This window comes from Pongo abelii, chromosome 12 (assembly GCF_028885655.2).
Source record: "Pongo abelii isolate AG06213 chromosome 12, NHGRI_mPonAbe1-v2.0_pri, whole genome shotgun sequence".
NCBI lineage: Eukaryota > Metazoa > Chordata > Mammalia > Primates > Hominidae > Pongo > Pongo abelii.
Window position 1 is genome coordinate 77,797,630 of NC_071997.2, and position 26,502 is coordinate 77,824,131.

Genomic DNA, 26,502 nt, shown 5'->3' on the forward strand with positions numbered 1-26,502 from the left:
TCTTTAAGTTTTTCCTTTTGTCTTTTGGATCAGCTGTCATTTCTCATGCTGAAACATGACTATTCACAGCAGCCCCTTTTCTTCTCATATCCAGGTGGTTTCTGGATTGAACGAAGCCCCTGGTTCAAAACCATTCAAATTTGAGGGATGGGGATTAACTGCCTCTAAGAAAGGTGCAGGGGCTTCTGACATTTTTGCTGTTCAGGGGCTTTTTCCTCTCATTTCTTGTCAGTTCGTGCACCTGAGCAGTGAGATAGTGAGTGGTCCACCTACATGTGCTGTTTCCATCACAAAGAAAGTGTCTTCATGATGGGAACTGCAGATCAAGGGGGACAGAAACTTCTAACTGCAGCAGCCATTCTCATAAGTCCCCCTCCAAGAGGGGGGAGGTGACAGTGTGGATGGAATTATGAGAAGTTAAGGAAGAGAATAATGAATAGATGGGGACTGTCGGTACCTTCCCAGGCTCCAACCAGCAGGACATAACCAATGTTCTTTCAGACTTTATCCTGAAAGCTTGATCTCAAATAATCACTTGTCTGACTTACATTCAAATGAATGCAGTAGAAAAAGTGGTCCTCTCAGAATCTCCTCTCCACAAACAGGAAACATGTATGAGACATTCCACAACTCTATTCTCTCTCTACAAAATCTCAATGGAATGTGTGTGTGCTTCCACATGAACATGGGGTCCAGGGTGTGGGAGGGGGAGGGTGGTGATGGGGCCCAAACACATTCACGCAGGTTGAAGAAGTTCAATGCCACATTACAGGGATCCCATGCTGATGGCAAATGGCTGTGCCAGATGAACTAAGGGATGGTTCATTCCAGACCTGGATGCAACTCAAAAACCAGCAAGCCACAGAATAACAAGAATAAACAAGATACAGCAAGGTGAGATGACCCCCTGGTGGTACAATACGAGGGGAGTGGGAATTGAGACTAAAACTCAAGTACACCACATACTCCCACAACGTGTGTTCTATCTGCTTCAGAGTGGGCTTCTCACATGTTTTAAGGCACAATACCTGAGCAAGTTTAGGAAGCAGTAATTACAAGAAATTAATTTCAACAGGTGATCATGATCTCACAGAGCTCTCCATAGAAACAATGTTGGTCATACAAACTTCAAAGTTCCCAAGATCTAAAAATTCTTAGCTGCCATTTATTGAGCAACTACTGTGTGTTCACCTCTCCCTGCCAGGTAGTTGACAGCTGTGATCACATCTAATCCTCACAGTAACTCTGCATTATAATAATTACTATTCCTGTCATTTTATACATGAAGACACAGTGGCTCAGAGAGATGAAGCAATCTACCAGCTAGTTAGGAGGTGGTGAACCAGGACTTAAAGCTCGTCCTCTTTACACTACAGGAAAAACCCAGAATACAGGGAGAGGGGTACATGCTTCCATGTGAAAGGAAGTGAGGAACTCGGTTCCCATCTGGTGGCTGGTTTTCATTTTTTTAAAGAGCTATTTTTATATTGCCCAACTTCATCTTCTCAAAAGGAAGAAGAGGTAACAATAGAGAATTAAACACAATGGAGCAGAGGGAGGGTGCGCCTTTCAGCAGTAAACACTTTCTGAAGCCTGCCCCAAGAGTGGCTAATTCTGCAAAGGAAAGGAGCGTCCTCTGTCTTGCCTCCATTATTGGCCATCGGATTCCCTAGTGCGGCATGCTTCCGTCCCTACAGCAACATGTGCACTTCTGTCCTGTGTCACTTCTGACAGGAAAGTCTGAAACGCCCTTAACGTGGGGATGAGGGTCGATACCAGACTCCTGTGACTATCGGGGGCTGCGCAGGCAGAGAGCAGTTCCTCTTAGGAAATGCCTATTTTTACTGATCCTCCTTTAAATCATTTTAAGAAGCTTCCCTTCCCCTCACACTACAGTCCGTGGATTCCTGTGTTTTTTCACAGGCACTTTTCCTGTTTCCCCCTGCCAAGGTCCCGTCTAGTCCCAAACCTTTACCAGCCATATCTCCATCCCAGGCCCATCTTCTTTCTCGCTCTAAAAGAGGAGAAGAAACTTAAGGGGCTACATAAACATCTCTAGGATCTGACAACATAATTCTAATTGCTTATTAGAGTCCAGTCCAGGCCCTGCTTAAGAAGCAGTATGGCCTTGGGCAAATGCCTCCGCATGGACCAAAAACCCTTAGAGAGGAAGGTCGCTGGGTGATCCCTTCTGGGGCACTGGCTCTGCCCCACCTGCCCGCCCAGCCTTGAGTTTGGGTCATTTACACTCTGCAAGGCATCAGGATTTGCAGAACTATGGAGTAATTACAATGGCAAAGGTTTTGTCACTCCAGAGATGGAGAGGAAAAGAAAGAAAGAAAAAAAAAAAAAGCTTCTGAGAGCTGATTTGGCCTCTTTTTTTAATAGGAGAGGAAGATACAAGGGAAGGTTTCTGGCAGGGTGTTTTGGGAGGTCTCTGGGGTGCTGTGATGCCCTGTCCCACCCTGTACTCCCCACCCCTTCTTTCTCTATAAGTGTCCAAAGAAACCCTGCAGCTACCTGGAGTGACAACTATCAAGGGTTGTGGTGCTGGGCAGAGCACAGCCCCAGGCATTGAAAGAGGCCAATGAGGCCGAGATCTGCCATAACCCAGCTGGGTGGCCTTGCTGGTCACTTATTTTCCCTGATTTACCGTTTATCTGCCAAGTGAGGGGATTTAACTTGGTGGTCACTAAAGTCACTTACAGCTGTATGATAACAATCTACAGGGTGTTGCAGGACAGAGGACTCACTAGCACCAAAGCTGAAGTCTACAGTGCCTGCCGATCTCTTGTTCAGGTGAAGAGGAAATATAGAAGACACTGATCTCAGCAAATCAGTGTGACAGGCACTTGCTTATGTTTTTTTTCTTTTAATTGACCATAGATTTTTGCTATACACATTCACAAACAAAGGCCTCTACTGAATACACAGGGTAGGATGGGAAGCACTAATTCCAAAATTTCTTCTAATATGCTACAAAGCCAAACTCACTTCACACTAGTCCCCAAACTCCTCCCAACACATGAAACTTGAGCTTTCAGAGGAGTATTAGTTATTTTGGCCCAATTAGAATTAATCGGGGAACACCGCACTGTGTCCCATGACTTCCTGCCTGTCTTGTTCCCAGCTGGGACCCACTCCTCAGGGCTCCGTGGGAAAGGAGGCGCTCAAGAATCAGCAGGGTGGGCTGCAGTCCACACCATATCGCCTACTAGCGGCACTGGCCTTGGCAAGTCACTGGTAACTGTTTTCTGTAAAGCAGAGGTTGCCCACTTTATTAGACTGTAAGAACTGAATGAGAAAAGAGTAGGAGAGTACTCTGTAAACACAAGTGATAGGGAAGTTACCATCACCACTCCTTTCAAAAAAACCCCTCCAGTTTAGCTGGGAAACTTGCCCTGCACCAGTCCCTGATGCCTGCTACCTCCAAATGCTCTCTTCACTTAGTCCAAACTATGAGCTTTCACACTCTGGCTGCCCGGCCTGTGAAGCTCTTCTCCTGGACCCAGCTGGAACCCTACACACACCCTACCCCCCTACTAAGGTTTCTTGACATCCCGTCCAGAGGGCTCATTTCCCCTTCTGAACTCTAGGGCTCTGGGGCCATTCATCCGGCACTTTGTCATGTGGCACTTAGGACTCTTAGTTCATTTTTCAAGTTTATGTGATTAGACCCACATTTAATGGAGGAGTTCTGTGGCTGGTTGTTTAAAACAAAAAGTAAATTCTCCCATACAAATGACGTTTTTAAAAAACCCCAGCGAGGTTCCATGGCCAGTCCACAAACACTGTTTCAATAAACAATATGTACCAGTATGGTTCTCTTAACAAAGGCTTTACGAAAAAACTCAGAGCAGTTCAACGTGGGATTTAAGGCTTAACAAATCTCATGTTAAATCTATCGTCTCCACCTAGCTCAGCCTGTTTTGAAATTAATGGTGGCAACACACACACACACACACACACACACATGCACACGCACACTCTTTTCTGTTGCTTTCTCAGAGACTGATTGATGGAGTAAGAAGACAGAATACACAACATCAGGAAACAACAGGGAAGCAAAAACCAGTGATAACTGACTTGGTGGGGTTTGGGGGAGGGCAGAGGTGTTTGGAAAGCCTCACTCTATCTCGGTCAGAGGCGAGGGCTTAGTGTGGCCAGGAGCAAGGCAAAAAACTGGCCACCATAGTGAGAACCATTCTTCACTGCAGACGCCCATGAAGGGAGATGGCAGGCAATGGGGAGCGTCTAAAGTGGATTATGAGCTGTGGGCAGAAGATTACCACCGAAGTGCAGGCCTATCATATGCCAGGGGCTCCTCTCTCTCCACATGTCAACGCTGCTACAGGACAAACCATCACCCCTCAAGCCTCATTCTAGCCTGGTCCTGAGATCTAGGTCTAATTACTAGTGGCCAGTACAGGTTCTGTGCTCACACTTTTATCTGCCAATCCAATGCTAAAGTAAAGGGTGGGTCTGTATTTTTAAGGGATTTTTCAAGTGAGACCTATACGGAGAGTTATAGACTACAGTGAATTCAGAATAAGAAATGAGAAAATAATAGTTTTATTTCTAATCAATCTAATCCTGACTAGCAGAAGCTTCCTGGCCCACCTCTCAGCCTTCTCACTGCTCTATGAGCTGATACACCTGAGGCCGAGAGGGAGCAGACACTTCTGGACACAGATCATAACCAGGCCAGGACCAGAGATCTCTGCCTTGTGATGTTGCTGAGTAGTTCAAAATCAAGTTCCCAAATGCCTGCATGAAACTTGCTCATATTTAACTCAAATATTATTGAGCCAAAATCCAGGGTGGGGTGGAGGGTGGAATTGTCTGGGTCATTAAACTAATGTTTCTTTGAACTTTACTCAGAAAACACACATGCACACATTCACAAATTTCCTCCTCTGTAAAGGAACTGGCTCTAAGAATCTATTAATAAAGTAAATTGAATCACCTAGTCCCTCAAACATTTATCTGCTAGCTATTGCCAAGCTGGTGGTTAAGTGCTGGGGCTAAAATGCTGGCTGACAAAGACTGGGCTCTAGACAGAGTGCAAATGTTTATGTTACCCAGGGTTTTGGACCACTGGTGCAGAAAGCCCAGCTAATGTTATCTGATGACACACTTAGCTGGGGACATTCATTTACCCAGGCCTGGAAGCTCTAACCACCTCATTAGTTCTGGAATCTGAATATGCAAGGAACGTTTGGGGCAAGCTCTCATGGAGGTCTTCTGCAGGGAGGATCTTTAACTTGAGGCCTTGGCAACCTCCACAGCCAAAGGCAGTGTGTGGTGTGTTTCCTTTCCAGGAAGTTCCATGAACCAAACAGACTACGAGGCCAAAGAGACTTAAAATCTCCAGCCCAGATGAACAAGAGCTTTAGAGCACTCTATCTATGGTATCTTTATTTTTGGAATAAGAAAATTAGACTGGCCAACCTATATAATCCAGGACGGCTGTGAAGAATGGGTAATACAAATGAAGGCACTAGGGGCTTTACAAAGTTCTGTAAAACTACTGATACCGACTGCCTAAGAGGTTGGAGATGGTAGCCACTGTACCATCTTCTTCATCCTTATTCTCCTAGGTCTCTGGGTTGCCACAAAAAAACTTATTGCTAACAAATAAGGAGAGGAGTGGGAGATATTCACACACATCTAAGAATTATGCTTTACTGGTTTTTCTCCCTACTTATAATTTTCTTGCCCTGTTCAGAATAAACGGCAATGGGCCTGATCCCATTTATTATGTGGACATTATCAAGGACACAATCTTCTTGGTATAAAATAATTATGGGTCTTTAAAGGCGAAAAATTTACTTCCTACAGCCTAGAAGATTGGACCCTATTGGAACAAAAATAAATTAAAAAAAAAAACACAAAAATAAATGTTCAGACTAATTCCTATCCATGTGACCTTTAATGATTTTTTTTTAAGCTACTTTCAAAACACCATTCCCCCACTCCACCAAAAAAAAAAAAAAAAAAAAAAAAAAATCAATAAATAATCATACTAGGTTAAACACTAAGAAACAAAAAAAGGTTGAGAGGTAGAGAAAGGAAGTCTGGTTATAAAAATTATATTTAAAGCTGCATATCACAATGATTCTAGTCTAGGCTCTCAAAGAAGACTCACTTTGGAAAAACAAATCAAAATGCAATAAATGGCCTGTTCAAACTCCCCATGTGGGTCCACTCCCTCACCCCCACACCACAAATCAACTGCCTTCTTATAGCTGTCATGGTTTTGAGCAGGGGTCTCCTTTATTTGTCTAGTTTGTCTAGTGTGACCGACAAACCCTCACAGAAAATGAGGCCACAAGACCTACATGCTCTGGAACAAAGGGCATGGATGAAACTCACTACAGAGAAGACAGGGCTTCACTATCTTCTGGAGATCCCTGTTCTTGAACTGAAGGGCAGGGAAGAGAATACTTTTCTGGCTCCATTTTAACCCAGACTCAAAGAGGCAGTCTGTCTCTGGGCTGATAACAAATAGGACAAGGGCCAACCTTAGAGCCCTGCCTGCGGTCAGAGGTGTGGGGCTGGTCTGCACACAGGCCCACTGCGGCTGGCAGGCTACAGGGTGGACATCAAGCTAAAAATAAGGCTTTCTGGCAGCCCTGCCAACCGCCAGCATCATATTTTCCTGGTGATGTCAGTGCAGATGTGGTCTCCATCCTGGGCGTTGGCTTCTGGCTCGGCCCCACCTCCACCTATGGCACTACATGTGCTCTGGGAGGATACAGCAACCATTTTCAAACCAAGGCGAGACAAAACCTGTTGGATCAGTCACAGTGACTGCTTTAAGCTTCTTTGGTATAAGGTGCATAAACAAGAGTCACATCAGAGAGGGCCGCAGCAGCTCTGGGAAACAGACTGGGGATACAATTTTCACTGCAGGCTGACAACTTTCCTGTCTGAAAAGGCAGGGTGAATTCATCAGAAGCTCCTTTCCCAAGGAGATGACAAAACACCAGCTTCTCCCTCCACTCCCAAAACAAAAAGCGTGCAGGGAAGAAAACATCAGTGGCCACTGAATTCAATGCTTGCCACCTTAAGATGGCAGCTCAGATTTTCTAGACAACCAGAAAGACGCAAATTTAGAAAACATTCCATCATCCCACGTGGGACACAGGTTCATCTAGAAGCCAGTGCCCAAGCCTCGCCCTTCAAATTCCAGCACCATGCCCTGTTTAACAGGAACCCCAGCCAAGTTCTTTCTGACCAAAGGTGGCAACCTTGCAAATTACCAGAACAAAGCGGCTTTATTACAGCTCAAGAACATCATCCACGCTCAGAATGTGACACTAAGGCTTTCCCTGAAGCGCTCAACTCACTTCTCAAGATTCTCCTCAAAACTATCAATCATTAACTGCAGAATTCAACAGGAGACAAGTCACACTTGATTTTTCAAAAACATTTTCCCACCTACAATGCACGGCACTTCCTAAGGTCCCTACTCACCAGCCTCTCTCCAGAGAGGACCTCCAGCAGCTTGATGAGCATCCGTCCATCTCGAAGGTCAGTGTACAGGTCTGTGATCCGGCAGGACACTCGGGCAAGGTGGGAATTGACCCACTTGGTGAAGGTCTTCTTCTGCACGGCTTCACGCTCATCTGCAAGCAGAGAAGAACTTGTTTTACCATTGACCACAGCACTGGCAGGAGCAGGCACATGCTAGTAGGGCCACAAGACCCCAGCCAGAGGAAGGTCAGCAAAACTGACCTCCAAGGACACCTCTACTTAGCGCCCCTTAACTGCAGTCATGTCTTTGAGAAAGAACACTGATTACTGATGGTTCAACTTACAATTTTTTGACTTTACGATGGGTTTATTGGGATATAATCTCATAAGTCAAGGAGCATCTGTGTAGGAACTGTCCAGTCCTTAAACATGTGAGCGCCCAGGCACACTGCCAGCAGAACATCCTTTGCTCCCCTTTCTTTTCTCCCATCCCTGCTGAAGAGGCAGCAGGATGCAGATGACAACAGTGTCCTTTGCAGTCCTCCCCTGTACCATAATACTTGACTGGTAAAGCTTCCTACGTACATGTTACAGCTATTATTCCTCCAAAAGGTGAGTATATTAAAGGGTGTAGGGTAGGAAATCTCATGAGACAGCAGAAAACTGCTTCCCTCATCTACAAAAGATTGGGCAACACTGGACAAGATAAATTAACTCATGACCTTGATTTGCAATGACCCCCTTCACCTGCTCAGTCACACACACCACAAACAACAAAGAAAATGGCAAGCAACATGGTAGAGTGCAACGACATTGCAAGCATCGGGAAAGCAGGGTCTGGGCCCAAGGTTTCAACAAAAATGTGATTCAACACAGGATTCAATGTTCTCTTCTAAAAAAGGAGAAGAAAAATATAATCTCCATACTGTGATCCTTCGCTGAAAAGGCAACTGCTGATTTATGGTCTAAAGCGTGATTGCTGTATATTAAAGTCATCCACGAAACAGTGTTAAAGGTTTTTCAAAGCTCAGTAATCAAATTCTGTCCAATTTAATGTATAAAACTCTAGACAGAACTGGCCTTCACATACCATGCAAATAGGCTTTCAAACTTCTTGCCTCTGCAGAATGTTCTAAACATAGGTTGCTGAAGACCTTCGACAGACATCCACAGAATGTACCCTGGACCCACCCACTCTTACTCCCTGACTCTGTTCTCTATGTTACATACCCTATATCCAGTTCCACCAGCATGAATTTATGCCAAGAATCTAAGACCTACTCCTAGTGCAAACCCAAAACACAAAAATAATTACACATGAATCTACAAAAAAAAAAAAAAAAGCAGATAGCTCAACAATTTGGCATGTATTTCAAAACCACTGGGTGGGGGTAACAACTAAAAAGCCACCCTTGCTAATAAGGCATGTGCCCAGTGGCCTGAGAGTACTGGGTTCTCAGGTTGGCCAGAAGGACAGCAAACAGCCCAACACCCTGGGAAGGTCTGTCTGAAGGCTTTGCTGAACTCACTCCACCACCCACCACAGGGAGGGAATGAGGCAGAGATGACATTGGTTGAGGTTTTACAGCTGCCGACCTGGCAGGAGAGTCAGCTGGGGCACCTGCCAAGATCCCCGGCCACCTGCTACAGTCAGCGGCTCCTTGAGGTCCTGCCTTTCCCAAAAAGGAACTACCCATCCAGACAGAAGGAGGGCCCTTCCCCAGGGACAAAGGCCAACCAGAAACACAGGATCAAAAAGGACAGGATTAGGGGAAGGAGAAAAAGACAGTAAGGGGCAGGCTGCAGTGGAGAAGGACCTGCACCAATAACATCATGACAGGTCCCACAGAAAAGACCACATGCTTATTGATCACGCAATCATTGTGATGGATGGCAACTTTACTACAGTGACTCAGGAGCTGTAATTCTGGGGCTAAGCTTGGCCGTTCTGAAAGAGCAGGTCTAGAGCAGAATATGTAAGGTGCATTTCACAGATGGCCTCTTATCAAGGAGGCAAGTAACTCCTAGTTTATATGTATTTAGGGTTAACAATTTTTTTTGTGAATTATAAAATCCTTTATGCATTATACTGAAGTCAGAAAATGTCTTTAATGAAGCAAGGGAGCAAGATCAAAATGAAAACCTGCTTGGATTAAAATATTTCTAAATAAACAAGCACACAATGTGTTCCTCAGCCAATTGTCACTCTTTTGGGTGAATCTCTCACTAAAGGAGCACCCAGACTTCTTTCAGGTTTTGAATTAACAGGTTCTTTTACAAGGAAACTCTGAGGATTTGCCAGAAACAACAGTCAATATACTTCCTTAGTGCCCTGTCCTAAAGAGTTACAGCCCAATCCCAACCCTCCTCCCTACAGAGAGGCAAATGGAGAGGTCATGGGTGGGTGCAGAGAAAAGAGCTGAAACAGACTGAGATCTGTGCCGGGAGGGCTCCCCAGGGCTACCATGGTTCTTAGAAACTCAAAGTAGGTGGGAGGAAAGAAGAGGAGGAAGAGATGTCAAAAATAAAAAAACAAGCTCTTGTGTTCCTGCCCTCTCTTCCTGTTCCCCTCCCTTCTAACTCTCCTCACAGAGTCAGGAGCAGGCTCCAGGAAGTGCAAGAGTGCTGGAAAAATCACGCAGGGTCTAAGTTCCTCCGGTTCACACCCTCACATTGGAAAAGACACAGAAGATTCCATCCAGGGACCAGACCAGAATCAACACCCTCATAACACACGAGGGGCAGGAAACAGACACAACAGAGACACACAAAGCCCCAGTCAACTAGCGTGTCCTCTTACAATGGAGCACTTGGTGAACAGCAAATGCTTATGAAGCCGGAAAGGACGGAGACAGAAGGGAAAAGAAATCTATTCGGTGGCTCAGTAGAGGATCAGGCTGTGGGTCCTTGGGGACTCCCTCCTTTGTTCCACCCATGTTGGGAAGGCACAATGACATCATCCCTGCACTCCCCACCCAGCAAGGCTTGGGGAGATGGGCCAGACAGTCTGAGGAGGAGCAGGAGGCCCTTGGCACGGACGATGAAAGGCAATCCAGGAGTGCTTCCAAGCTCAAGCTGCTGCGACTGGGGCTAGCTGTGTGAGAAGGTGTTGAGGCAGCAGAGGGCAGTGAGCCGACTTCCAGCCCTATGAGCATGAAGCAACAGTGGTGATACAAAAAGGTAGCACTTACAAGCTCCATACTGGTTTGGTTATTTAGACCCAAGGTTCTCCAGCAGGGGCAATTTTGATTCCTCGGCACATTCAGCAGTTTGGCAATGTCTACATACAGTGTTGATGGTCACGATTCACGGGTAGACGCTACTGGCATTTAGAGGGTAGAGGCCCAGGATGCTGCTTAACATCCTACAGTACACAGGATGGCTCCCACAACAAAGAATTATCCGGCCCAAAATATCAGCAGTGCTAGGTTGAGAAATCTTGGAAGACACTCCCCAGAGAGCACCCCTCCAAGGTGGGTTGCTATTCTTTCATCATTCTCTTTGATGACCTGCAGGTCAGCTCGAAGGCAGCAGAAATGCCCTGCCTTCAGGCCCACTCACGCCACCAAGGGCACGCCCTTTGCAAGGCAGAGGAGCAGCAGCACCAGCAGCAGGGAGCCGGGGCGGGCTGGGTCTGGGCGATGTGAGGTGGGCACTTCTGCGCCTCACACCATTTCCATTCTCCATTTACCTTTTCTGGGCCTTGTATTGCTGTTATCAAGTTCTCCCCAAGAAGCTGATACAGCTTAACCTTTGAGGAGGTTCCCAACCAGCCCTGCCCCAAACTTGGTAAGTGGTGCCTCCAAGGAACAAGCATTTCTGTGTCCCTGCCCTCTGGGGGTATCTCTTAGCTATATTTGCCCCCTACCCTCCCGCAGTTTACTAAGCTTACATATTATAAGGACTCATCTAAAGACTGCCCAGCACCAAACAAGAGGAGGTAAAGTGCACATCAAAGTGCCCAGAGTGTTGTAACTGCTCTAAATTAGTTCCTTCTTTTCTCCAGCAAAGAAATAGTCTCATTAATTCAAATCATTTAAGAAATTGGCCAGGTGCAGTGGCTCACGCCTGTAATCCCAGCACTTTGGGAGGCTGAGACGTGGATCTCCTGAGGTCAGGAGTTTGAGACCAGCCTGACCAACATGGTGAAACTCCGTCTCTACTAAAAATACAAAATTAGCCAGGTGTGGTGACACATGCCTCTAATCCCAGCTACTTGTGAGACTGAGGCAGGAGAATCACTTGAACCCAGGAGGAAAAGGTTGCAGTGAGCCGAGATTGTGCCATTGCACTCCAGCCTTGGCAACAAGAGCAAAACTCTGTCTCAAAAAAAAAAAAAAAAAAAAAAAAGAAACTTACCAGAGGGTCATGGAATCGTAAAATCTCAGGACTGAACAAGACTTAGAAGTTACATAAGTCACTTTTCTTTCAAAAAATCCCTTCTTCAACACCTGGGCCAGCTATTTAAAAATCCCAGAATAAGAGGAAATTATGTGTGTGGCAGAAGGTTGTTTAATAGTTGTATGGAAAGAAAATGACTTGTTTTTTTCTTTTTTATTAAAATATAATTATAGCATTCACTGAGCACTTATTATGTCCCAGGCACAGTCGTCCTTCAGTATCTAATCCCACTATCTACGGGGAATTTGTTCCAGGACCTCCCTCAGAAACCAAACTCCTTATGCTCAAGTCCCTTATATAACATGGTATATAGTATTTGCCTATAACCAACATACATCTTCCTGTATACTTTAGATCATCTCTAGATTATTTATAACTAATACAATGTAAATACTGTGTAAATAGTTGCTATATTGCATCTTATTTGTATTATATTCTATTGTATTCTTAATTTTTTTTCAAATATTTTCGTTCTGTTGTCAGCTGAATCCACAAATGAGGAACCTGCAGATACAGAGGGCTAACTGTACTTATAATACCCACAACTGCCCCATGAGGCAGGAGCTAGCAACTCTCCAGGCAGGCTGGCTCCAGAGCCCGGGTTCTCATTCACTATGCAATAATGCCTCATGCACAACATTTAAAAAAGTGTTTCTGCCAGACACAGTGGCTCACGCCTATAATCCCAGCTTTGGGAGGCCGAGGTGGGCGGATCATGAGGTTAGGAGTTCAAGACCAGCCTGACCAACATGGTGAAACCCTGTCTCTACTAAAAATACAAAAATTAGCCGGGCATGGTGGCGCGCGCCTGTAATCCCAGCTACTCAGGAGGCTGAGGCAGGAGAACTACTTGAACCTGGGAGGCGGAGGTTGCAGTGAGCCAAGATCATGCCACTGCACTCCAGCCTGGGTGACAGTGTAAGACTCTGTCTCCGAAAAAAAAAAAAAAAAAAAAGTGTTTCCATGATACAAGACTTAGAATCACCCACCATCTCACCATCCTAACTAACGCAAGTCCTTATTTTGTAAAGGGTCTGCTGCATTATTGGGTTAAGTCTCCATCTGTTGGGATGCTGTCTCCATCAAGATTAGACCTGTCTCTGTGGCCCACTAAGGCTTGCACCACCTTCAGAGTACGCAGAATAGGTCTCCTCACTTCTCCATGTAAAGGCCTTCAGGTTCAAACACTTCTCACCATCCCCTCTTTGCAATGCTGTTCAATGTGGTACAAGTGGGATTCAAGATCATGCCTGAGGACCCCACCTCTAGGCAGCCTGGACATCACTTACCTACCAACACAACCCAGGACTCGAGGCAGCTGCAGCTCTGGCAGTCCAGGGAGGAAAGTGGAAAACAAAGTGAAAAAAGGACAAAAAGAATCAGCAGCCCTCCGTGGGAGGAACGTGGTGAGGCTGTCTCTGTGACATGACAGGGGTGGGAGACACAAAGAAGGGCTCCTAACAATGGTCTCAAAATAAGCTTCTCAGGACCACAAATTCTACCAAAATGATCTTGGAGCCCTGAGAACCTAGGAACCAGAAATGGCTCTGAGTGTGAAGACCCAACCAGCTCAGCCTTTCGTTCCACAGGCTCAGATATAAGTAAATTAGCTAACTACTGTCAATGAGAACTACTGAGACAAGAAACCCACCCTCAAGTGAGTGGCAACATTTACATCAGATTCTGATTCCCAGAAGGAGTAAATTATAAGGGAAATCCTAGTATGGTGCTCCTTCCTCCAGACGGAATTTTATAAGATGGTGTGTCCGCATTGCCATGCATCTGAATGGCACTTCATACTTTCTCTAAGCTCACTAGATCTTCACAGCAAACTATCAGGTAGGTGGGATGCTAGAGTTAACTCTAGCAAAGCCCAAGGCTGAGTGAGGTTAAGGGCCGCTAAGTGTCACCAGCCAGTAGTGGTGAGGTCCTCGGCTCTTTCTCTCCCACTCCAGTCAGGCAAGAGGGATTAAAATGCATAGCTACACCTTCTCCTGTCATATACTGAGATTCACTATCTTTTGTTGTTTCGTTTCTGATGAACAACTTGAAATTCTCAGAAGATGTATTAGAAAAAAAGGATGAGGTAGCTGGGCACGTTGGGTCACACCTGTAATCCCCAGCACTTTGGGAGGCCAAGGCAGGTAGAATACCTGAGGTCAGGAGTAGTTCGAGACCAGCCTGACTAACATGGAGAAACCTTCATCTCTACTAAAAATACAAAATTAGCCGGGTGTGGTGGCGCATGTCTGTAATCCCAGCTACTCGGGAGGCTGACGCAGGAGAATCGTTTGAACCCGGGAGGCAGAGGTTGCGGTGAGCCAAGATGGCGCCATTGCACTCCAGCCTGGGCAACAGGAGTGAAACTCTGTCTCAGAAAAAAAAAAGAAAAAAGAAAAAAAAAGTATGAAGTATTTAGAACTGAGAAACACATTTGCTTAATGGTTAAAAAAAAAAAAGGGCTGTGAATATCCTCTCCACCATCATCCTCTTCTAGAAGCATAACATCTACTTCTTTTCTTTTTAGGGAATGACTGTGATAAATATTGAAAGGCTGTAATGAGTCTATATAAATTTTTAATTTATATTTTTAAATTAATTAACCAATGAATTTATTAGAGAAGGAGTCTGTCACCCCAGCTAGAGTACAGTGGTGTGATCACAGCTCACTGTAACTTTGGACTCCTGGGCTGAAGCAATCTTCCCACCTCAACCTCCAGAGTAACTAGGATTACAGGCATGCACCATCACACCTGGCTTTTTCATTTTTTTTTTTGTAGAAATAGGGTCTCATTAGATTGCCCAGGCTGACCTCAAACTCCTGGTCTCAACTGATCCTCCCAACTTAGCCTCCCAAAGTGAATTATAGGTGTGGGCCACTGCACCCAGCCCCATATTTATTTACTCTGGAGAATTTGCTATAACTGAAAAAATGAACACTGTGTTAGCGTGAGTCAAGTTAGAGGATACAGAAATAGCTTTGATGAGCAGAAGGGCATTGCATGATGGAAATGACTGTACGGCATCTTTCTGCAATACCCTCAGCACAGAGTGCTAAACACAACTATATTCACCATATGCCACAGTTCTGGCTATGGAAAGGGATGGGAGCCAGGAATGAAGGAAAGCCTGAAGGCATGGAACATCTCCAGATGGAAAAAAAGGGAAATATAGAATCAGGAACTGTCAAAAGACCCTATTCATTGTTCCCCTAAAGACTGAATTTATACCTGGCTTAGGAGAAGGAATCTTTCTTTTATTTTTCAAGTAGTCTGAACCTGCAGGTATAACCCAGTAATATTTTCTATCAGGCTCTTCAATTGTGCTAAGATAATGGCCTACCCCCTAAGTAAGAGACAGCAATCATGTAGTTTTTGCTTTGCACAGACATATAGTTAAGTTAGGTGTAGACTTGGGTTCAAAGTAACAAAGAAAGGAATTACAGGGATGGAAGCTAAAAAGAAATCAAAAGGGGAGGAAGCAATCATCCCATGAACATATCCCCACTATTTAAATCGATAATACTGTGTTAGCTGACTAATCTGAAATTGAGAGTATTAGTGAGCTCCAATATTACAAAGTGCATACTGTACACCTAAAACTCTGTGTCTAAGATAAAGTCTCTTACCCTCAATGAACTAGAAATCTAGCTGGGGATACAAAATAAAAAGTTAAAAAATAACAAAAAGACATTACAAAGAAGTACAAGATCAGTTGCTAAGAGAATAATTTTGACAATCTATTTTTGCGTGTTTTGAACAAAGCTCACCACAATTTGGGTGGTTTCAGACCCCAACTGAACTCCCCTGCCTTGGGCCTCTCTCCGCATTCTAATCCACCTTAAACATCACTACCATAGCCATGTTCCTCAAACAGCAGTTTTTCAAAGTTGCAGCACTGCACCAAAACCTTCAACGGACTCCAGCTATCCAGAAGACAGTCCAAATCTCTGAACCTGGCATTGAAAGGTCCCAAACAGGCTCTCCTAAGGCATCAGCTTCACCTGGGAACTTCCCTGACACGCTGTCTTTTGTTCCAACCTAACAGGTCTTACTCTCATGCTCTGAACTCTCACCTTGCACACTGCTTTTTCCCATCTTGGCTTCTATCATTCTTCTAACCTGGAAGGCAGTTTTCTTTTACCCTTCCTTTAAGATCCAGCCAAGATTAGTTCTACCAAGAGGCCTTCTCCTATCAGATGTCAGCAGTCATCACTTGATGGGATGTGTTCTCTCATCTTTTTATTATACATCTTGTGTCCTCTCTCTTCAATTAACTTGCAGTTGGCTCAGAGGCAAAGGCCCAATCCTATTCCTGTTTAGAGCTTTAGCACATACCTGACATAAAGCAGGTGTACAATAAACATTTGTTGAATGAGGCAGCAAACCTCCAGTGTCCAACAACTAGGTTCTCAATAAATCTTATTGTTGGTGGTGGTCTCACTGAAATTGTTGAGGAGGGAAATTTCAAATCACAAAGACAGGCCCTAAGCAGTTAAATGTTGTCATTGTATAGCACTAAAAATATTTGACAGGTGAATTGCTTCTTGCAATTTTTCCTCAATGTCTGAAATACGGATAAAAATGCAATTTTGTGGTGCTGTCATTCAGACTAAAATGGGTCCAGAGCCAACTTAAAATGTTTGACAAATTCTGTTTTTTGTTTGCTTGTTTTATCTCTGGGCAATTGCCACCACATACCTGTACGGTAAAGTGAAGTTGCAAAATACACAACAGTGTGATTAGGACATTATTGTAACATATTACAACATTATTTAAACATGACCCAATCAGGTCAATTGTCACAAGACTTAATTTATTGCAACTTTAACAATTTGTATATTAAAGTTCAATTCTTGAACTGTTTTAAAATAAAGAATAAAAAAGGATCCTAACTCAAAACAAAAGAATAGTGGTAGGGTGGAGTCCCCCTATATGCCTTAGCTTGAAAAAATAAATAAATCATTTCCCATGAGTAACATGCAAAATACACAGAGCAGGAAGCCGGAAACAGGCAGCTGGCTGTATTGATAACAGAGAATCCAACTGTTATCTTGAGGCAGCAAGAGGAAGGAAACTAATCTTTTGACTGAAGTCCTCCCTGTGACGGACTAGTCTGAAGGCTTTAAATTCATGTTTGTTGATGTGTATAAAAATAGAATTTGAGTTAAAATAGTTTCCTTAACTGTTTAACTTGCTTCATGGACAAAACACATGTAAATATTTGCTCTAAACGCACGTGAAGCAAATATGCAATTGTCTGCTAGTAATTGTCCGATGGGCCGACTACAAAACCCACCATGAGCTCTCTATGACCTGGCACCTACAGGTTGCATCCGCTGGGCAGTCCCTCCTGCAGCTTCCAGAGGGCCTTTCTTCTGAGCGGCACAACCCCAGTTTGCCAATGTGGAGACCAAGGCACTGCAGGGACAACTTCTGAGAGGAGACCCACAATAACTGAGAAATGAGGCTCTGTCACCAGGGTCCTGCCTCTGTCACAGTCGTATGTCAAGGTGAGCCGCATAAAGTCACAATCCATAAGAAGCCAAGACTCTGGAGGGAGCTGAGGTTATGATGGGGGCTTTCTCCAAAAATAAGAGGCAAAGTAACACAACTACCTCTTCTAAGATGAGCGCTAATCAATAATAAGTTAATTGTACATTTAAAGATAACTAAGAGTATAACTGGATTGTTTGTAATACAAAAGATAAATGCTTGAGGGGATGGATATCCCATTCTCCATGATGTGATTATGAAGCACTGCACACCTATATTAAAACCCCATACCTATATTACATACCCCATAAATATATACATCTACTATGTATCCACAAAAGTTAAAAATATTTTTTAAAAAACAAAACAAAAAAAACCAATAGTGTAAGGTGCCAAAACCAGGTGGAAAAAGCAAATGTAAAAAAACAGAATTAGGACCTTGTGATAAAATTCTCAGTAACTGTTCACTGTGTTTGACTAAAAATGGGTAGCATGCTTCCAAATTGCTTTCACATACAGGAAGTCGTATCCTCAGCCTGTTAACCTGCTACTCTCCGTCTCTACAGGATGGGAACTGCAGCCAGAGTGACTGATCAGTTAGGGCAAAGGCTGAAATAAGCCCAGCTGTGCGCTAGTGATGCTGTGTTAGGATCTTCACTCACTTTCCCTCCTTCATTACAGCCTGTTATTTCTAACTAACTGAGGTGGCTGAGGCACAGACTGGTTTTGGGATCCCCCCGAGGGCATGCTGCTAGCAAATAAACACCCAGAATTAGAGCCCACATTTATCTGAACCCTACAGAACCCCCAAGTACCTGAGGCACTCCATCCCATACAGGGAGTGTGGGATGGTATCTATTTAGTTCCAACCACCATCCCACACTGCCTGAAGAAAACAAGACATTACCTCCCCAAAACAAGAAGAAAAAACTTATAACCATTCATGTCTGGTCAGTTCCTTCAGATTGAGTTAAAAGATTAATTTAAAATAGGAGTCAGCAAACTTCAGCCAGTAGCCTCTTTTTATGTTGCCTGGAAGATACACAGGTTTTACATTTTAAGAGGGTGGCTAAAAGGAGGAGGAAGAGGAAGGGGAGGATGCTAATGATACCCCATAGAGACTCCATGTGGCCCACAAAGCCTAACAGTTATTATCTGGTCCTTTATAGAAAAAGTTTGGCATGTCCTGGTTTAAAACATTTCAATATAATAATACTGTTGATCCCACATCCCATTTGTTAGACTCCATTTCAAATCAAAATCAGCTTAGCAAATAGGTACTAAGTGCTTGCTATGAACAAGGCACCACACTGGGTACTATTTTAAATTTTGCTATTGAATATGTTGCCAGGTTAATGCTCAGTAGCCACATGCATTTTCTGGTAAGTGATATCCACATGTCAGGTCAGTCAAAGGGTGAACTCGGGGCCCCTTCCACTCCCCAGCAGAGGGGGTTATTTATCTGGCTACCTTCACTTACGGGATGGACAGTGTGCCACCCCATTTGTCAGGAGGGACAAACTATGGTAATCACCACAGGGTAGACCTCAAGGCTGCACCCTCACCTTCAAAGGATGAGAAGGGTGGAACAGCTTGAGGCCTGATCTTCCAACTTCCCAGCCCTCCCCACAAGCTGAACGCTCTTCAGCTCTTACTTTGATGGACACTTCATACACCATCACCTCTTCTCCTCCAGTCCTCCATGGAAGGGGACTTCAATCCAAGGTGGGCTGAGGGTAACTTGCAATGCCCTTAAAAGTCAGGAAAAACTTAGAACTAAATAGATACCATACACTTAATTATTAAACTTAACACAGAACGGCAGAACTTAACACAGAATGGCAGAACGTTAACACGAATACAGACTAAGTAGAAAAGAATGTTTTAAAGGGCACCAACCGTAACAGGCGCACTCAAGACTTTATGAAAGTAGTATAATTGCAACATATGGAAGAGGGAGATGTCTGTGTGATATTTTTCCTAAGCAACATTAAAGAAGCAGTAAATATTACATTCTATACCAGTCTCCCATGTGGCACACAAATTCACCAGTAAAGATAAAATCCTCTACTTCATTTTCAAGGGCTAAAGGTAGGCTTTTGTTGTAGGAGCCTTGGATTAAGCAGAGGTATTGAGAGGGAATTCAAATTTGTGATGTTTCTTATTTCATGCAATACACACAAAAAGCAGCCTTAATGTTCTATGGGGCATGTAAGCTAGTCAGAGGTAGTTTACTAAAAAATCAAATAACATGCTCCCTGGCCGTTGCTTATTATGGTTTTCAATCTACTCCAGGTTTCCGGAATTCTTAAGGCCAAAATAATTAAGGGCAAATAGGGAAAAATAGAACTCTTTCAAACACACCAGTCACATTATTTTCAGACATTCAAGATAGAAGAGGATTCTGCTCTACCTCAATGTTTTTGCACAGATGCCCAGAGAAGCTGACGTCGCCAGCAAGATAACAGTACCAATTCCAGCCGTTCGTGACAGTTTCCGACAGCTCTCCTATTTAATGAGGATGTAAAAGTTAACAGTAATTCATTGAATCCAAAAAGCTAAGGTCTGAGGGATATTTTTTCTTTTAAACCAGAAAGACACAAAGACCAGAAAGAGGGGGCGTCAAAGACTTAAAGCCACCACACAGAGCTGTCTACTGTGCATGGACAGTATAGCACTGACTAAAATAATCAATCCCTGAATGAATTATGGAAGCTCCCATCTAAGATAAGCTAAGATACAGAAGTCCTCCAAATAAGGCTATACAGCATGTATAAATTTATCTGCAAAGGATTAGCATTTTGGAATAAAGAAAGCCACAGCAATGCCAAGTTATCACTTGAAACTATAGAATTATGACTAGATTCCACTTAATGAGAAGAGGAATTATATTTAAAAATAAATGAACATAAATACAAAAGGATTTAAAAATTGGCTTCTGTTCTGAAGAACATTACACATGAATCACCTAAACCCTTTTTGGCCAGTGACCATAACCCATTGTAGAAATGTTCAGGGTTGAAACGACAGATTGATAAATTAAATACGACTGTCTCAATTCCAGTGCCAAACTCCACAATCACAGTTGTCTATGCAAGTAAGCCACGGACTACCAATGTGTGTTTCGGGAGGAGTGGGGTAAAGTCGTCTCCAAACCACACTTGGATTTCAGAAGTAACGAACAACTGTGACAAGATTAAAAAACAAAATGTATAATTTTATACTGACAAGCCACTCCCTGATTTAGAAAATTCTGAAACTAAAGAATTTTAAAGTTTAGCACTATTTTCTAAGTGATATCATATCCCAATGTGTAACCCAAAATTTCACTTCTCACAGAGTATTGTTCATTCAGGAAGTAATTTACTGAATGATAGGCTGACCCAATCCACGGTTATATTTTCAACTCAGCCAACTATTCCACTGCCTGAAAAATTATTCCAGGCAGAACACTAGTACCCAACATTCAGCCATAAAGGTTGCCTGTCATTTTTTCATCTTGGGTTACTCCACAGCAACCATTTATTAAGTAACTAATATAAGGACACTGGGAAGGACATCTAAAAGCATTAAGAGTTCTCTCTTTAAAAATGTAAGGAGTAATTTCTGACTCCATGAGAGTTCACAGCATTAGACAATTGATACTCAGCTACCATTCAATTACTTTAAAGATATCTTAACATGTAAAAGAGAAAGTTATTACACATAGGGTGAAACACTGAAAAACACTTCTGCTAATTTCCTTTGTGGCTTTCCTCAACCTCACACATAAAGTGCTTATACAAGATTTCTTTCAAAGCCAAATACTACAGAGTTTTGGTGGACAAATCCTGTAAGTACCCAATGTACATCGCCTTGTTTTAATAAAGGAGGACAGAAAAACTGGAGGAGAAAATGACCTCAGATTCAACCCCAAGATGACTAGCCAACAGGCAAGGTAGCACCATAAGATCCCTCACACTGATCAGAAGAGGGCAGGGCAGTTGACAGTTCACAGAACACAAGAGTGTTCTGTGTTGTTACTTTAAATCAAAACCTATTTTGCATTATAGGAACACAAACCAAAGCTTTAAACACACTTTTATACAAGACAATGTATGGCCTTGGTCATATTGAATCTCCTAAGCTTAAAACTTGTCATCTGTCTAAATTTAATTTTCTTCAAATGAAAAAGGAAAGTTTTGAACAAGAGGGCATAAATGGGGAGATGTGTTTTTCTGTTGTTCTATTTATTTTGGAAATGTAAACCTCTTGCAGAGTGTTGCTAAACTTAAATGCAAATCTCTTCCCATAAAACAGAATACAGATCTTTATAACATCCATGAATGCTTCCACTTGCAAACCTCCCACCCCACCTCTCCCTTGTCCCTACACGCAAGGCTTTATCTCCCACTCCAAAAAGTCAGGTGCTTCCAACGGGTGTGGGGACCTGGCTGTTTGTAGTTTTGTCAGTTTGGGTGTAAAGAGGGAGACAATAAGCCAATATTGTCTTAGGAGTAGTCTTATTGTTCAGCTACCTTAACATAGCCTAGGAAGCTTTTTGCTCTAGCTGATTTGTTCTTCAGGGGCATTTTATTGTTTAATAATGACCTTGGCTGCTTCTCAACAGCCTCCATAAAGATAATAATCTTGGATCTGGGTGGGAAGGACTGGAAACTTATAGATGTTCTGCTGGGGTGGCAGATAGCAGAGGATCCACTTTCAGGACTAGGTGGAAGTAGGTGAAAATAAACTATAACCCTATTCTATACAACATTTGAAAGACAAATCCTTTCACCTACTGAAGGTGTGGAGAAACTACGACACTCACATGTGGTTGGTGAGAAGGTAATAAGTAGTGGTATCAAAATTTGTAGTATGTATTTCCCCCATCTACTAATTACATCTATAGATATTTGTTTTCTAGAAATACTTGTGCAAGAAGATGTACAGAATGTGCACTACAGATTTAAAAAATAATTGTCAGAATAGCAACAGCAAAACAGAAAAGACTAGAAACTATACATCAATACGTTGAATAATTAAAATACGGGACATCCTTATAAAAGAATAATATGTATGCATTAAAAAGAGTAAGGAAAACCTACAGCATACAGGCTTGGGAAAGTGGCCATATAATATTACTGAATGCAAGAGTCCCTTATAGAACAGTGTATAATATTCAGTATGATCCTATGAATATATATGTTTAAATGTAAGTAACTGCATAAAAAGATATCGAAGGATATCTTCCAAACTATTAACCGTCTTCTCTCAAGGGAGTAGAAGCAAAAACAGGAGGCATTTCCACTTCTGTATTTCTATTAATACACTGCTGGTTTTCTGTTTCTGTTTTTTTAGGAGCACATATTAATTTTGAAAAATTTAAAGAGCATTCCCATTTAAGGGGAAAATATGAAATGATTTTTTATTTGATAAGAGAATTGAGGTTCACCCGATGGGTCTGGGACTGATGAGTAGGAATAAAAAGAGCACTCACTGGAGGAAAACATACCCTTCTGGGGCATCACGAAAGGTCCTATGTGTACTGCTGCCTTCAATGAATACGCTAAAATAAAATGCCACCCTGAATTTTCATGTCTTTCTTCTGGGGCATACTAAATTGGTAGTTAACTTTATATAACATTTGTAAGCATAATATGGCAAACAAACATTAATACTTCCTCGTAATAGATGGAGACACTGAGGATATTAATTTTTAAAAAGTGACATTCACTGAAGAAACACTGAGGTCTACAGGATGCCAGGGGAGTAGTTTTCAAACCATGTTCCTAGCAAGGGATGCAGAAAGAGCAAAGCCCAGGGTCAGCCTCCAGGTATCTTCTCACCTACACTTTGGTCAGAAAAGCTCACATTTCATACCCTTGATTTACTGGGGTTCCACCTCAGGTTATATCTACAGGAAAAGCAAATCCATTCTTAAAAAGGTTTTAAATTGCTCTACTAAGCAGTAGGAAATAAGGATACACACAGAAAGAGTTTACAGTTTACTGACACCAGCCTCATTAACAGGTAATTATACTGCATGGGAACAGATGGCAACAGAGAGGATCAAGCAAAGCACTGTGGGACCAACTGACCAGAGGTGAGTCAAGGGGTCAAAGCTTCAGAGCTGACAACTGAGTCCAGGGGACATCACCAAGCAGCTGCAGGAATAAGATGAGAGGCGAATGGGGGCTGATCCACCAGTGCTTCAGCTATACAAGTGGAAGGGCTCCAGCATGGTCCTAGATGACGGAGGAATTAAATTATCTTCTTCCATGTCCACCCCTATAGTCAGGGTTTACTGAGTGTTTACTAGGGCCAGGTACTCTTCTAAGCACTTCATTAAAACTCAATTCTCACAACTACTCTGTGAAATAGGTACTCTTACCACCAAACATATTTTGTATAAGAGCAAATTCAAGCCTAGAAAAATTCAGTTATTTGCCCACAGTCACGAAGCAAGCACAGTCCCAGCAGTTTGACTTGATAGCCCCCACCACTCTACAGAGAGTTCTACATTAGCAAGGATCTTTGGCTCCACCTGATATGAAATGGGGTTCAAGCCTTAATGCTCAGTAAGTTTCCCCCCAACCTAAATGGAACACACTGAATTAAATCTCTTAAGGTATCCTACAACCTTAATTCCTGACAATTCCAAAATGGGAGTTTTACATAATTCAGTGCAGAAGCCCTCATCAGAAAGAATCCTCCATATTTCTTTTTTTTTGAGACGGAGTCTCGCTCTGTCACCCAGGCTGGAGTGCAGGGGTGGGATCTCGGCTCACTGCAAGCTCCACCTCCCGGATTCACGCCATTCTCCTGCCTCAGCCTCCCGAGTAGCTGGGACTACAGGCGCCCGCCACCATGCCCGGCTAATCCTCCATATTTCTAAATGGAGGGTGCTTCTCTCCCCTGCCTGACACCTGGGAGGAGTGTAATTCATCTTGCACCTTCAAGGAGTCCCTGCTCTCAGGAACCACCAGACCAGAACCAAGATCGACATCTTCAAGTGTCACCTTTAACATCCCTTACGCTCTGGCATCACAACCCCCCAATAAAATGCTTTCTAAGACCCTGGAAGCTGTGAGTCAAGAAAACTAGCTTTGTGATTGTTTTGCCATCATGTATTTGAGCAAAGTGATGAAATAATTTATCACTGCATGTTTTTAAAAAGCATCAGTGTCAACTGAAGGCTTTGAGCAAGTTCAAGTTACACATAACTAGACTTCCAGATGTATTTTTTTTCTCTACCTTGGTTTCCAGAGCTACCCTATTCTCGGCCCTGATAATTTACAGGTACCCCATGCACCAAACCACAGAGCAGCATGTCTGCAGCTACAGAAGAATGAAGTGCCTGTTGTCTGGCAAAGTTCTTCAATAGGATCTGGAGGCAAGTAGAGCCATTAATTAATAAAAAGCATAGCTTGTGGTAATTAGCAGCAGCAACAAAAATGTTTAGTGGAGCTTCCTCTTTTTATCTTGAGGCAGTTCCTACAGACAGATGCTTAGGATTAATGAAGTTTAATGAGACCTGCAGCAGCTGGCTAATTAGTCAGTGAGGAGGAAGTAGTAATGACAAGAGAAAAAGGCTTTTACTCTTGTTTATTAGCTCAGGTTTGGGACAGTTTTCTTAAACTGTGGGCTGTACCTTCAACCTCAAAGTGGTCCCAGAGCAAATAAAAGTTTCAAAAAAAGGGGGCAAAGAAACCAAAGCATGAAGGCCAAATGTTGAGCTTCCCAAGGGTCGGCCTGCCTGCCTAGGAGGAGTGAGCAAAGCAGGCCAAAGGCAGTGGAAGTTCAAGGTCAGCCATGATTCCCTGGAAAGCAGCAGCAAATGCTGTCAGCACCAAAGGATACCCATGTCCTGGGCAAGTGGGACAGTCAGCATTGTGTGTCTCACGGACGCTCCTGTGGAGAATCCTGAATTTAGAGCATCCCCTCCTCCTCAATTCTAAGCAAATGAAAAGGGTTTTTACTAATGAGAAGTACTTGACGATTATGCACAACCCCTTTGTTGTCCATTCTACACTTGTATTATCATTAAATTTGTTATGTATTAACTTTCAATTTAGCCATTACACAATGCATGCGTATTTCAAAACATGTTGTATGAGATTATATACAAAAATATATAAAGTGTGTGTATATATATTTATATATTTTTTTCTTTTTTTTAAGACCAAGTCTTGCTCTTTTGCCCAGGCTGGAGTGTAGTGACGTGATCGCGGCTCACTGCAACCTCCACCACCCGGACTCAAGAGATTCTCGTGCCGCAGCCACCCAAGTAGCTGGGATTACAGGTGTGTGCCACCATGCCCGGCTAATTTTTGTATTTTTAGTAGAGACAGGGTTTCAACATGTTGCCCAGGCTGGTTTCAAACTCCTGACCTCAAGTGATCAGTCTGCCTCAGCCTCCCAAAATGCTGGGATTACAGGGATGAGCTAGTGCACCCGGCCTATAATTTTTATTTAAAAATAAAGTTTTTACAAATTTTTGGTTATGTGTGTCTCTCATATTGGCTCCCCCAGGCCTGTACTTTTGGAAGCATACAGTACAAACCCTAACCCTTTCAGAATTAACTAGTTACTGGCAGTAAGTTTCCCATTCTATCAATAAACAATGCAAGAGAGAAGATTTTGGAGTTTTTTTTTTTTTTTTGGTTAAAGTGTGAGAATATGAATATATTTGGATTATAATCCACCCTCCAACACACACACAAATAAGCAGCTAATGGCAATGCTAGTGGTCTTCCCAATTCACAAGACCTGGGCTTCGAATTGTTTTCCTGACAATGTGGAGAAGTCTGCTTTTTATGTATTCTCAAGAAACAGGATGTGAAAAGCTGGTATGGGTATACAAAATAAAAATGCCTACCCGGAGTGGGCAGAAGCCTCTAAATATTACTGGTTTGCTAAAAGTTTCAGATGCTTTTTAGTTCCACATGTTAGTTCTACCTTTAACCTCTCTACCACTCAATGAACCATCAAGAAACAAATCTACTCCCTATGTAACAGTAAAGTCACCCCAGACTAACCTGCAAATGGGGTTTTACTTTAAAGAAACAGCTTCACAGCCACTGCTGTCCGAGAATATTCTCAGGTTCTGTGTGACTGGAAGCTTGAATTTTTTCAGTGCTGGCTT

At 43.1% G+C, this 26,502-nt stretch overlaps 1 protein-coding gene and 1 long non-coding RNA gene across 11 annotated transcripts in view; one reads left to right on the forward strand and one right to left on the reverse strand.

The window, feature by feature from the left end:
* Positions 1 to 26,502, reverse strand: part of SPTBN1 (spectrin beta, non-erythrocytic 1) — a 212,449-nt gene that overhangs the window by 63,009 nt on the left and 122,938 nt on the right. For all 9 annotated transcript variants that reach the window (XM_024242708.3, XM_054547569.2, XM_063713439.1 and 6 more), the window contains one exon: positions 7,480 to 7,631. In XM_024242708.3, coding sequence (XP_024098476.1) covers positions 7,480 to 7,631 — 152 coding nt within the window. The remainder of the gene's footprint in view (positions 1 to 7,479; positions 7,632 to 26,502) is intronic.
* Positions 10,455 to 24,438, forward strand: LOC129057541 (uncharacterized). Of its 2 annotated transcripts, XR_008522136.1 has the most exons (5): positions 10,455 to 10,659; positions 12,912 to 13,719; positions 17,209 to 17,392; positions 23,388 to 23,460; positions 24,115 to 24,438. It is a non-coding gene; the product is annotated as an uncharacterized LOC129057541 (long non-coding RNA). The 2 variants fall into 2 exon arrangements; XR_008522137.1 differs by lacking the exon at positions 12,912 to 13,719.